Source organism: Aotus nancymaae, unplaced genomic scaffold (genome assembly GCF_030222135.1).
Source record: "Aotus nancymaae isolate 86718 unplaced genomic scaffold, 86718_ANA_hifiasm-v0.15.2.pri h1tg000036l, whole genome shotgun sequence".
In the NCBI taxonomy this organism is placed as follows: domain Eukaryota; kingdom Metazoa; phylum Chordata; class Mammalia; order Primates; family Aotidae; genus Aotus; species Aotus nancymaae.
Window position 1 is genome coordinate 42582253 of NW_026988450.1, and position 13756 is coordinate 42596008.

At 41.1% G+C, this 13756-nt stretch overlaps 1 protein-coding gene across 1 annotated transcript in view; it reads right to left on the reverse strand.

Annotated features, from left to right (window-relative positions):
• Positions 1-7509: 7509 nt before the first annotated feature.
• Positions 7510-13756, reverse strand: part of CDH17 (cadherin 17) — an 81449-nt gene continuing 75202 nt past the window's right edge. Inside the window, exons 16-18 of the mRNA XM_012438613.2 lie at positions 11891-12007; positions 11642-11755; positions 7510-9003 (exon numbers count right to left, since the gene is read on the reverse strand). Of these exons, the coding sequence (XP_012294036.1) occupies positions 8903-9003; positions 11642-11755; positions 11891-12007 (332 nt within the window). The 3' untranslated portion in view covers positions 7510-8902. The remainder of the gene's footprint in view (positions 9004-11641; positions 11756-11890; positions 12008-13756) is intronic.

The window sequence follows — 13756 nt, forward strand, 5'->3', positions numbered from 1 at the left end:
GAGTAGTGATATCTTATAGTAATTATATGATTTCTTGAAAATAAGCAGGGCAAGCAGTAATGCAATTTTAAGTGACCTAAACATCACATCACTCATCTAGTAAAAACAAGTGGAATACCCACAGAGATGCTTAAAAGCTGTACTATTCCTCAGCTCTTAGAGTATAATTCGTGAAGTGCGTTTGCTTTTTGTGCTCTTGGAATTTTTTTTTCGGTTTGTCTTTTGAGGTCAGACAGGAGTTAACTTTACCCATTTCTGGGTGAAAAGAGGTAAAATCGTTTGAGGCACAGTGTAATATTGATGGTAGTGGTGGCCTGTCTGGAGCGGCTGCTGCAGAGAGGCCAGCTTCAGTGAGCGAGGCACAGCCAGGGCTGCAAGCTCTGTGGATCCAGAGGGGATTGGGAACAGGCAGGAGTCCTGCCCGCTCCTGAGTTGGCGGGGTGGGAGCCCTGAGCTCCTGGGCACAGCTACTGTGGTCCCTACATGCTCTTGGGGCCCACTTCTGCTCCCTGGCCTCTCCCTACTCCCAATGCCTGCTCCAGGGTGGAGCAACATTGTGGCCAAACTCAGGCACCGTTGCAACCCAGCTAGCTATATGTGTGCTCAGGGAAGTGCTGACACACCAGCCCCCTGCTGCCTTGGCCCTCTCTGGACTTTGGGCACCAACGAACGCAGGAGAGAGGCTGAAGCGGGAGGGCAATAAGGGTGGCTTGGCACAGGTATGCAGGCCCCTCTCGGTGCAGACAGCTTAGGCATGTGGACAACATGTTAACAGCAGAGGGGTAGGGCAGGTGCTTAGTGAAACCCCATCTTCAGGTGAGGGACAGCCTGAAGCCTAGGGATCGGACTGCCAGTTCCAGATAAAGGCCACTGCTTGGAGTGAGGGATTCATTGATGACTGGCCAATGAGATGGTGCTTTTTCCAGGCCCGCCCATGGCCACTCATGGACCAATCAGCATGCACTTCCTCCATTCTGAGTACATGAAAACCCCCAGACTCAGACTAACACCCTCACGGGAAAGACCTGCCTGCAGAAAGAAGCTACGCACCTCATTCCTCCTGGACGCAGGACAAGAACTCGGGACCCACCAAATGGCAGGACTGAAAGAGCTGTAACACAAACGGGACAGAAATACGCCCCCTGTTTGCCACTTTGTGGGTAACGAGGAGGAGAGCTGTGGCCCTTCTGGGAGCCCAGACTTCCGGGCTCCCTGAGCCAGGGCTGTGGCAAAGTGTAACCCTCTTTGTGGCTCTGCAGTTCCTGGCATCTCCAAGCTTTCAGGCACCATTGCGTTAGCCTTGTCCAGTCACTGGTGCCCACAGCAGAAGCCACCTGTGGTACATTTGGTCCAGCTGCAGCATTGCACAAAGCCAGTGTCTGTGCCAGTGTGCCTGGCTGTGCAGTGGCCAGACCCCACGCTCGCTCACTCACACACCCCTCGCCTCTCTCTGCCTGGCTCGCTCTTGGCAAGTGTAGGATCTGGGCCCGTAGCACAAGCCAAGCACAGCCTGCTGAGCCGAGAGGGTGGAACAAACCCAAAGGTGCAAGAGAAACCCAAGCAGAGGCGCTGCCAGCCACAGAGATTTCCGGCTGGTGAAGCGATTCCCTAAGGATCCAATGACGTTATTATACAAGAAAGCAATACTGAGGTCTTAAAAACAGTTTGAGTATTTTGTCTTACATTTTGCTTTTAAAAAATAGAATAGATGGTCACAAAAATGATTATTTATGAAAAACCCAACCCCATGGCCTGCTTCAACAGCCATTGTATGAGCAACCTTCCACAGTTGAGTTCTTCCTGGTTAAAATTTCTGAGAGGTCATGTAATGTTGAATGCTCCCAACGCTCAGATCAGGAGCCAAACAACAGTTCCACACCTAGAAATCTTTCAAATCTCCAAGCTTCTCTTATTTAAAATTTAAAAATTTCTGATATACTTACCTGAAACAGTTCTACCCATGATCATGTGAGTGGTGAATTTGTTTTGTCAAAGACTCCTCTTGGGCTAATTCTCCATGGGAGGCAATTTTTTAAAATTACTTTTTAATTTTACTTTAAGATCTGCGATACATGTACACAACGTGCAGGCTTGTTACATAGGTATACATGTGCCATGGTGATTTGCTGCTCCCATCAACCCACCATCTAGGTTTTAAGCCCCGCATCCATTGGGTGTTTGTCCTAATGCTCTCTCTCCTCTTGCACTTCACCACCTCCTCCCTCGCCCGACAGGCCCCAGAGTGTGATTTCCCCTCCCTGTGTTCATGTGCTCTCATTGTCCAACTCCCACTTATGAATAAGAACGTGCAGTTTTTGGTTTTCTGTTCCTGTGTTAGTTTGCTGAGAATGATGGCTTCCAGCTTCATTCATGTCCCTACAAAGAACATGAACTCATTCTTTTTATGGCTGCATAGTATTCCATGGAGTATACATGCCACATTTTCTTTATCCAGTCTATCACTGATGGGCATTTGGGTTGGTTCCAAGTTTTTGCAATTGCAAATAGTGCTGCAGTAAACATACATGTGCATATGTCCTTATAGTAGAATGATTTATAATCCTTTGGGTATATACCTAGTAATAGGATTGCTGGGCCAACTGGTATTTCTGATTCTACATCCTTGAGGAATTGCCACACTGTCTTCCACAATGGTTGAACTTTTTAATGATTGCCATTCTCACTGATATGAGATGGTATCTCATTGCGGTTTTGATTTGCATTCTCTAATGACCAGTAACAATGAGCTTTTTTTCATATGTTTATTGGCCACATAAATGTCTTCTTTTGATAAGTGTCTGTTCATATCCTTTGCCCACTTTTTGATGAGGTTTTTTCCCTATAAATTTAAGTTCCTTGTAGATTCTGGATATTACCCCTTTGTCAGATGGGTAGCTTGCAAAAATTTTCTTCCATTTTCTAGGTTGCCTGTTCACTCTGATAGTTTCTTTTGCTGTGTGGAAGCTTTTTAGTTTGATTAGATCCCATTTGTCAATTTTGGCTTTTGTTGCAATTGTTTTTAGTGTTTTAGGCATGAAGTCTTTGCCCATGCCTATGTTCTGAATGGCAATGCCTAGGTTTTCTTCTAGGGTTTTTATGGTTGTAGGTTTTACATTTAAGTTTTTAGTCCATCTTGAGTTAATTTTTGTATAAGGTGTAAGGAAGGGATCCAGTTTGTTTTCTGCATATGGCTAGCCGGTTTTTTCAGCACCATTTATTAAATAGGGAATTATTTCCCCATTGCTTGTTTTTGTCAGGTTTGTCAAAGATCAGATGGTTGTAGATGTGTGGTGTTATTTCTGAGGCCTCTGTTCTGTTCCATGGGTCTATATATTTTGGTACCAGTACCATGCTGTTTTGGTTACTGTAGCCTTGTAGTGTAGTTTGAAGTCAGGTAGCATGATGTCTCCATATTTGCTTAAGATTGTCTTGGTTATATGGGCTCTTTTTTGTTTCCATATGAAATTTAAAGTAGTTTTTTCTAATTCTGTGAAGAAAGTCAATGGTAGCTTGATGGGAATAGCATTGAATCTGTAATTTACTTTGGGCAGTATGGCCATTTTCATGATATTGATTCTTCCTATCCATGAGCACAGAATTTTTTTCCATTTGTTTGTGTCCTCTCTTATTTCCTTGAGCAGTGGTTTGTAGTTCTCCTTGAAGAAGTCCTTCACATCCCTTGTAAGTTGTATTCCTAGGTATTTTATTCTTTTTGTAGTAATTGTGAATGGGAGTTCACTCATGATTTGGCTCTCTGCTTGTCTATTGTTGATGTATAGGAATGTTTGTGATTTTTGCACACTGATTTTGTATCCTGAGACTTTGCTGAAGTTGCTTATCGGCTTAAGGAGTTTTTGGGTTGAGATGATGGGATTTTCTAAATATACAATCATGTCATCTGCAAACAAAGATCATTTGACTTCCTCTCTTCCTATTTGAATACTTTTTTTTTTTTTTTTTTTTTTTTTTTTGCCTGATTGCCCTGGCCAGAACTTCCAATACTATGTTGAACAGGAGTGGTGAGAGAAGGCATCCTTGTCTTGTGCCAGTTTTCAAAGGGAATGCTCCAGCTTTTGCCCATTCAGTATGCTATGGGCTATGAGTTTGTCATAAGTAGCTCCTGTTGAGATGTTCCATCAATACCTAGTTTGAGAGTTTTTAGCATGAAGCAGTGTTGAATTTTATCAAAGGCCTTTTCTGCATCTATTGAGATAATCAAGTGGTTTTTGTCATTGGTTCTGTTTATGTGATGGATTATGTTTATTGATTTGTGTATGTTGAACCAGCCTTGTATCCCAGGAATGAAGCTGACTTGATTGTTGTGGATAAGCTTTTTGATTTGCTTCTGGATTTGGTTTGCCAGTATTTTATTGAGGATTTTCGCATTGATGTTCATCAGGGATATTGGCCTGAAATTTTCTTTTTTTGTTGTGTCTCTGCCAGGTTTTGGTATCAGGATGATGCTGGTCTCATAAAATGAGTTAGGGAGGAGTCCCTCTTTTTCTATTGTTTAGAATAGTTTCAGAAGGAATGGTACCAGCTTCTCTTTGTACCATCTCTTAGAATTCAGCTGTGAACATGTCTGGTCCTGGGGTTTTTTTAGTTGGTAGCCCTCAATTTCAGAGCTTAAATTAGTCTATTCAGGGATTTGACTTCTTCCTAGTTTAGTCTTGGGAGGGTGTATGTGTCCAGGAATTTATCCATTTCTTCTAGATTTTCTAGTTCATTTGCATAGTGGTGTTTATAGTATTCTCTGATAGTAGTTTGTATTTCTGTGGGATAGTGGTGATAGCCCCTTTATCATTTTTTATTGTGTCTATTTGATTCTTTCTTATTAGTATGACTAGTGGTCTATCTATTTTGTTAATCTTTTCAAAAAATCAGCTCCTGGATTCATTTTTTGAAGGGCTTTTTATGTCCATATCTCCTTCAGTTCTGCTCTGATCTTAGTTATTTCTTGTCTTCTACTAGTTTTGAATTTGTTTGCTCTTGCTTCTCTAGTTCTTTTAATTGTGATGTTCGGGTGTTGATTTTAGATCTTTCCAGCTTTCTGATGTGGGCATTTAGTGCGATAAGTTTTCCTCCAAACACTGCTTTAGCTGTGTCCCAGAGATTCTGGTACATTGTCTCTTGTTCTCATTGGTTTCAAAGAACTTCTTTTTTTCTGCCTTAATTTTGTTATTTACCCAGTAGTCATTCAGGAGCAGGTTGTTCAGTTTCCATGTAGTTGTGTAGTTTTGAGTGAGTTTCTTAATCCTGACTTCTAATTTGATTGCACTGTGGTCTGGGAGACTGTTATGATTTCTGTTCTTTTGCATTTGCTGAGGAGTGTTTTACTTCCAATTATGTGGTCAGTTTTAGAATAAGGGCTGTGTGGTGCTGAGAAGAATGTATATTCTGTTGATTTGGGGTGGAGAGTTCTGTAGATGTCTATTAGGTCTGCTTGGTCCAAAGCTGAGTTCAAGTCTTGAATATTCTTGTCAATTGTCTCATTGATCTAATATTGACAGTGGGGTGTTAAAGTCTCTCACTATTATTGTGTGTGAGTCTAAGTTTCTTTGTAGGTCTCTAAGAACTTGCTTTATGAATCTAGGTGCTCCTGTATTGGGTGTGTATATATTTAGGATAGTTAGCTCTTCCTTTTTTATCTTTGTTTAAAGTCTGTTTTATCAGAGACTAAGATTGCAATCCTTGCTTTTTTGCTTTCCATTTGTTTAGTAAATATTCCTCCATTCTTTCATTTTGAGCCCATGTGTGTCTTTGCATGAGAGATGGGTCTTGATTCTATCCAATGTTCCAGGCTGTGTCTTTTAATTGAAACATTTAGCCATTTACATTTAAGGTTAATATTATATGTGAATTTGATCCTGTCACCATAATGCTAGCTGGTTGTTTTGCACATCAGTTGATGAAGTTTCTTCACAGTGTTGTTGGTCTTTATATTTTGGCATGTTTTTGCAGTGGCAGGTACCAGTTTTTCCTTTCCATATTTAGTGCTTCCTTCAGGAGCTCTTATAAGGCAATCCTGGTGGTAACAAAATCCCTCAGCATTTCCTTGTCTGAAAAGAATTTTATTTCTCCTTTGCTTATGAAGCTTAGTTTGGTTGGAAATGAATTTCTGGGTTAAATTCTTTATGAATGTTGAATATTGGCCCCCACTGTCTTCTAGCTTGCAGGGTTTCTGCAGAGAGATCCACTGTTAGTCTAATAGGCTTCCTTTTGTAGGTAACTTGGCCTTTCTCTCTGGCTGCGCTTAACATTTTTTCCTTCATTTCAGCCTTGGAGAATCTGACAATTATGTGTCTTGGGGTTGATCTTCTTGAGTATCTTAGTAGTGGTCTCTGTATTTCCTGAATTTGAATGTTGGCCTGTCTTGCTAGGTTGGAGAAGTTCTGGGTAATATCCTGAAGTGTGTTTTCTAACTTGGTTCCATTCTCCCCGTCACTTTTAGGTACACCAGTCAATCATAGGTTTGGTCTTTTCACATCATCCCATATTTCTTGGAGGCTTTGTTCAGTCCTTTCATTCTCTTTAATCTTGTCTTCTCACCTTATTTCAGTAAGTTGATCTTTAGTCTCTGATATCCTTTCTTCCACTTGATTGATTCGGCTATTAATACTTATATATGCTTCATGAAGTTTTTGTGCTGTTTTTCAGCTGCATCAAGTCATTTATGTTCTTTTCTAAACTGGTTATTACAGTTAGCAGTTCCTGTAACCTTTTATCAAGGTTCTTAACTTCCTTGCATTGGGTTAGAACATGTTTCTTTAGCTTGGAGAGGTTTGTTATTACCTGCTTCTGTCAATTCGTCACTCATTCTCTGTCCAGTTTTGTTTCCTCACTTGAGAGGAGTTGTGATCATTTGGAGGAGAAGAGGCATTCTGGTTTTTGGGATTTTTAGCATTTTTGCACTGGTTTTTCCTCATCTTCATGGATTTATCTACCTTTGATCTTTGAGGCTGATGACCTTTGGATGGGGTTTTTATGTCGGGGTCCTTTTTGTTGATGTTATTGTCTTCTGTTTTCAAACAGTCAGGCCGGTCTGCTACAATCTGCTGGAGGTCCACTCCAGACCCTGTTTGCCTGGGTATCACCAGCAGAGGCTGCAGAACAGTAGAGACTGCTGCCACTTTTTCTCTGGAAGCTTTGTCCCAGAGGGGCACTGGCCTGATGCCAGCCAGAACTCTCCCAGTCAGGAGGCACAGGGGTCAGGGACCCACTCAAGGAGGCAGTCTGTCCCTTAGCAGAGCTTGAGTGCTGGGAGACTCCTCCTTGTCAGGATCATCTGCTCTCTTCAGAGCTGCAGGCAGGAACATTTAAGTCTGCTAAAGCTATGCCCACAGCCGCCCTTCCCCCAGATGCTCTGTTCCAGGGAGATGGAAGTTTTAGCTATAAGCCCTGACTGGAGCTGCTGGGGAGGCCATGAAAAATAATCATTGTTATCCAGTCCTTCCCCTGCACAAATAAGAAGAAACAGGAAGCAGAGCTGAAGAGATCAGCAAACAAAAATGCCCACAACCAGTGTTTATTCTTGATTTGTTACCACTCTTTTCATGTCTCATTTTCTTCCACATGTTAAATATATAATAACCAAAACTTTATTAACATACAAATAAAGAAAACATGCGCAGCATGTAAGCCTGGCAGGTAGTGAGGAAACCTGGCCAGCTGACTGGTTCTTGCACCAAGGTTCACAGAGTAGGTTGTGTTTGAACATCTTCTGTGGGTCTGTGTCATGTCCAAGTTGAAGAATTTCAAAGAGCAACATATGTCACATGGGTTAAAGACAGTTAATGACACAGAAGCATTTCTGTTCATACTAAGGGAAAAGACTGTTTTTTTTATTTTTTTTCCCCCGAGTCCTGACTTTGTTCTTTTCTGACAAATGTTTTAAATACAGTGAAATACCAAAGGAGATAAGGATTAAGCAGACAAAGGATGGAATCAGAAAAAACAGAAATGGAATCAAGGAAGTTGTGTGGGACACAACTGATGTATCTCCTTGATAAAGAAAAGTACAGAATATTTAATGAGTCTGTCTTGGGAAAAGGAAAGGGAAAAACACATTTTTTTTGGTTTTAGATAAGCAGCTAAGCCGTTTGCAGAAGGGAAAAACGTCATGGGAAAAAGAAAAATATATCTAATATCTATAGCACATGAAATATCTAAGTAGGCAGGTGCAGTGGCTTATGCCTGCATTGGGAGACCCAGGCAAGTGGATCACTTGAGGTCAGGAGTTCAAGTCCAGCCTGGTCAAGATTGCGAAACTCCATCTCTACTAAAAATACAAAAATTAGCCAGGTATGGTGCCTGTAATCCCAGTTACTTGGGAGGCTGAGACAGGAGAATCACTTGAACCCGGGAGGTGGAAGTTGCAGTGAGCCGAGATCACACCACTGCACTCCAGCCGGGGTGACAGAGCAAGACTTCATCTCAAAAAAAAAAAAAAAAAAAAAAAAAGGGGGGCTGGGCGCGGTGGCTCACACCTGTAATCCTAGCACTTTGGGAGGCCGAGGTGGGTGGATCACGAAGTCAAGAGATTGAGACCATCCTGGTCAACACGGTGAAACCCCGTCTCTACTAAAAATACAAAAAATTAGCTGGGCATGGTCGCGCGTGCCTGTAATTCCAGCTACTCAGGAGGCTGAGGCAGGAGAATTGCCTGAACCCAGGAGGCGGAGGTTGCGGTGAGCCGAGATCGCGCCATTGCACTCCAGCCTGGGTAACGAGCGAAACTCAGTCTCAAAAAAAAAAAAGGAATATTTAGTAAATATTAAAGGACAAGAGGGAACATCTTTAAAAAATTATAATGCACATGTTGGATGAAAGGTACTATTATAGGATTAGATCGTTGTTATTGAAATAGCAGTTGACATATATATTCAAACATTCATTTTCAAATTCAGCTTCTGAGAGGTTTGACTTCAGATGCCTGAGTACTTTCAACATTATCTTTGCCTTTATCCTTCTTCATGCGGATAAACACAACTGTTAAAATTATACCTAAAAGAAAAAACCCAGGGTCAAATAAATGGGATCTTTTAAAATGTACTGTCACATTCATTTATGAAGTAGTACCATGATGATGGAAAAAATGACTCAAACTCATTTTTGTATGTGATTCAACAAAGTTTCATTGTCCTAGTGAATAAGGGACTGTAGTTATTGACCTTATCATTTATCCTGTTATATATATGTATCAAGTCCCAAACCATAGCTGACTTGGTGGCTCACACTGGATCTCTCCCTAAGAATATAGGACCTAATGTTCCACACTATGGAGTGTATAAGCACGTGACAAAGTTCCTGAACTTTATATGTACTTAATATTGATTCTATTCTTCCCCTTTCCTAGAGAAAATAATCCAATTAGCACAACCAGAAAGCTGTTATCTGACCTCACCTCCCTGAAGCTGACTTTCATTGTGTCCACACCAAATACCGCATTTCCTTGGGCACCTTCCTCTTGCATCCTGCCTACATTGTTGTGGGATCCTGGGTAGACTACCTAACTTCTTGGTTTCTCCCATCTGATGGATTAAAATTACAGTGTGCATCTTAGCACTGATTGTGTACTGTCAAACAGTCTACTACAAAGACGGGAGCTGTTTTAAGGAAATTAACCTGCTAGTAAGTCTATAAGAGTAATCATGGCAGAAAAGACTGGATGCTCAGAAACTTCCTATTTTCAAGATAGGGTTGGAATTATAAGGGCATGAAACTGTAAAATCCTGTTACTTCTATTTCTAGATGTCCCCAAACTCAACCAGTCTTAACTTGCGGTAAGATTATAGAATGAAATTGATGTGTTAAGAAAACTGCTATTTGATATGTAAATTCAAAAATCCTTTCAAGGTGGGAGGGCAAATAAAGCAGAGGCAGAAGGGACCTTAGTAAGTGAGTGGGACCTCAAAAAGCCAGCTCAATTACCATAAAAATTACCAAGAAAAGTGTGCAGCAGATAGTGGTTCTCAGGGAGAAATGGTGATCACCATGCACACATTAGAATGGGCAGTGGCCATGACATGAATGCCCTCCCATGCCATAGGGAGTGTGGACTGGAGGGTATAAAGAAGTGGGGACCCCTTTCTTTATACTCTGATGCTTGAATCAGAGTCCAGTGACACACTGGATCATGAGATAAAAGACCAGATGCTGAGAGAACAATCAAGAATACTTAGAATAATCCTAGCCTTTCTTTTCAAAGAAAATGCATATGAAACCATGAACCACTTCACTTAGGTATGCATGAAATGATGAAGTACCTACTTCTAATATGTTTAACTTGTGGTGGGGACAACACTTGAAAGAAGGTAATTACTGTATATAGGTTGAGTATCCCTAATCTGAAACTTTTGGGGTACCAACTTGATGCCATAAGCAGAAAATTCTACACCTGACCTCAGGTTGCAGGCAAAACTTTGTTTCATGTACAAAATTACCTAAATTTGGTATGAAGCCGGGCGCAGTGGCTCATGCCTGTAATCCCAGTACTTTGGGAGGCAGAGGGGTGGATCACCTGAGGTTAGGAGTTTGAGACCAGCCTGGCCAACATGGTGAAACTCTGTGTCTACTAAAAATACAAAAACTAGCCAGGCATACATGGCGGGTGCCTGTAATTTCAGCTACTCAGAAGGCTGCGGCAGGAGAAGTGCTTGAATCTGGGAGGCAAAGTTTGCAGTGAGCTGAGATGGCGCCACTACCCTCCAGCCTGGGCAACAGAGTGAGACTCCATCTCAAAAAAAAAAAAATTGTATGAAATGCTTTCAGACTATATGTATAAAGTGAATTTTATGTTGAGATATCTTGGGGATGGGATTCAAGTCTCATCATGTATTTGCAAATGTTCAAAAATCTGGAAACACTTCTGCTCTCAAGCATTTTGGGTAAGGAAACAATTTGAGTGGGCACTGAGTTGTTTGCAAAAAAGAAAAAGAAAAGACAGCTAGATCAGGGGCCTCTACCATCTAGTCAGGCCAGAGGCTATGGCAGAGGCTGTGGTCATGATGCAATGGGTTATTCTGAGTAATAAAGAATCAGGGTCCTATGCATAGGGAAGTTCCGCACTATACATTTCAGGTATCTCAGTGTCTCCACAGAAATAAGGGTATGCATGATATTGTACCTGATTTTCAGGGTATTTACCACCTTTTTTAAAATAGAAAATTAAGAATGCAAAAACACTAAACTTCACATTTCTAAAAAATTTGATTTTGTCAACTTCTACCTGTAACAACAGTGGCAGGTGAGACCATAAACTCTGGTGTAGGATTGATATATGTCTTGCCTGTCACTGTATCCCCCACATCAAGCACAGTGCATGATGCATGGCACAGCTACTCCATTTCTTCCCTCTTTATCACAAAGCATTGTAACTAGGCATAAAATATAGCAATTGATGGCTATAAAGCCTCTTATATTTCTAAACTAAACAATAAGGCAATAGAGGCAGAGGGTGATACTAAAGCTAAAACTCCAACCAAGAAAGTCTGATATAATTTGCCAGTGATCTACCTTCTGGGCTATTGCCTGGGTTGCCATTTGAGCAGCCATTAGACCAGTCCAGGAAGACAGGCCCTGAGATAAGCTCACATTTCTGAGGCCCAGGATAAGACTCTTTGAATTAAGAAATTACACTCACCAATGACCAGAAGGGTGGTCAACAGTATACCAACTGCCATGCCCACGGTGGGTATCCCAGCCTGGTGACCTGCTGGCCGGAAACATCTTCCTTCCACACAAGTGCAGAATGTAACTGAAAAGCAAGACAGTTTCTGTAGGATAAATATTCAAGTGAATAGTTGCAGAATCCCACATCAAAGATGAGAACCTCCTCAAATGGCCCATGGTGAGAGATACTAGCCTAAGTTGCCTATAGCAAAATACCTACCTGGTAAAGAAACAACGCCTTCTAACGGGGGCCGACCCCCATCGTTGATGCGGATTAGGACTATATATTCCCTCTCCTCAAAGCTTGTGTGCCTGGTAGAGAGTCGGGCATGAGTGCCTGCCAGGACAGGAAAGAAAACATGAAAACACAACTTCAGACCCTGGATCAGCAGGAATAAAGCTCATCTTGCATCACATACTAAGGTTGACTGGAACATGGCTGGATGAGTTAAGCTGCCCAAAGTATCACACACATCATTCCACATGTATCTTCTCATAAGGTAAGAAAGGGCTAAAGCATCCTTTAAGTTCTTAATTCATGATTTCTCTGTAGAAATTAATACTAAATACGGTCAATTATCATTTCTAGTACTTCTGCTCTATAAACTTGCCCCAAACACTGAATTAATGAATACTGAACCATTGTTCCTAGCGGAAATACAGGATTAGATTCCTGTGAGCTTCTAGTCACATTTTCCCTAACTGATCAATATACAACCTTGGTTTTTTGTGTACTTATGTTTCAAGATATCTTATTTAACATATATTGTGGACTCTAACAAACATTTCACTCACATCTAACAGCACTAGAACTCCTTCCTGAAGTAAGCTTATCAAACACACACATATTTAGGTTGGTGGAAAAATAATTGCAGTTTTGGCCATTACTTTTAATTTGTGGCCCAAACCACAATTTTTCTCTGTAAGGCACACATCACAGCCTTCCTCTGCTTAGGAACTCTAAACAGGACTTCAGCACTATAGTTCAGAGCCATTTTAAACAATGAAATCATCAATGAAACGCACAAAAATGCGAAAAACCGGGCACTACAAAAACTGTAAAAACAAAAGACCCACTTAACAGCATAAGCGCTGGGAACATATGTGTCCAGTAATTCAAATTTTTCACCACTCTGCCAGTGTCCATGAAAGCAAAAGCTTTAAGTACTGACTTTTGGGTTACAAATTTTATCACTTAGATGATTTTATAAACAGCATCTGCAAATAATGGGATTGACTGTATATGTCAGAAGATTGGAGAGTACCTGGGACTGAGCATCTGTAGACCTGATCTGGGTTTCAAATCCGCTGCTTGTTAGCTATGTGATTGGGTAAGTCATAACATTTATAGGCCTCAAAATCCCTCTGAGTCCAGAAATAAGGGTATGCATAATATTATACCTGGTTTTCAGGGTATTTACCACCTTTTCTTAAAATAGAAAATTAAGAGTGCAAAAAACTAAACTTCAAATTTCTAAAAAATTTGGTCTTGTTACAATTCATGCTTATGCCCTCCCCACTCATATCTGCCAGTGAATTGTCTCAGATTTGGAAAGATTTAAATATTCATATTTAAAAATCATTATGGCCCACTAGATAAGATATAGTAACAGGGACCAGATTTACCATCCCACTAAAAACAACTAAAAGAACAGAAAATATATGAAACCGTGATTTTAAAGATTTATATATTAGGCAATGGACAGTGATTTCTGAAAGAAGAAAAGCAAATGAGGTAAATATTATAATTGCCTCAGCTTATCATCCAAAGCAAATATCCAGGTCTCAGTTGCAGAGAGTGGAATGTTCCTGTGATGTCCTTGAGTTGAGGTGATGGAGCACAGGAGTAAGGGGAGGTCAAGGCAACTAGAGTTTACAGAGCAGAGTCCCAGAGAGAGCTGCAAAGAGAATGTTCACTAAAGAGATCTATAGCGGGGTCTCTAAAGGCTTTAGCTGAGTACTGATCAGCGTCTGTGTATGAAGGAACTACTCAAGGCTGGGGAAAGAACCATCTAAAAGAGAGCACAGAGCTTACAAAGGGCCAGGAATCATTCCTGATTCCATGAGCTGAAAGTCTCATAATTCG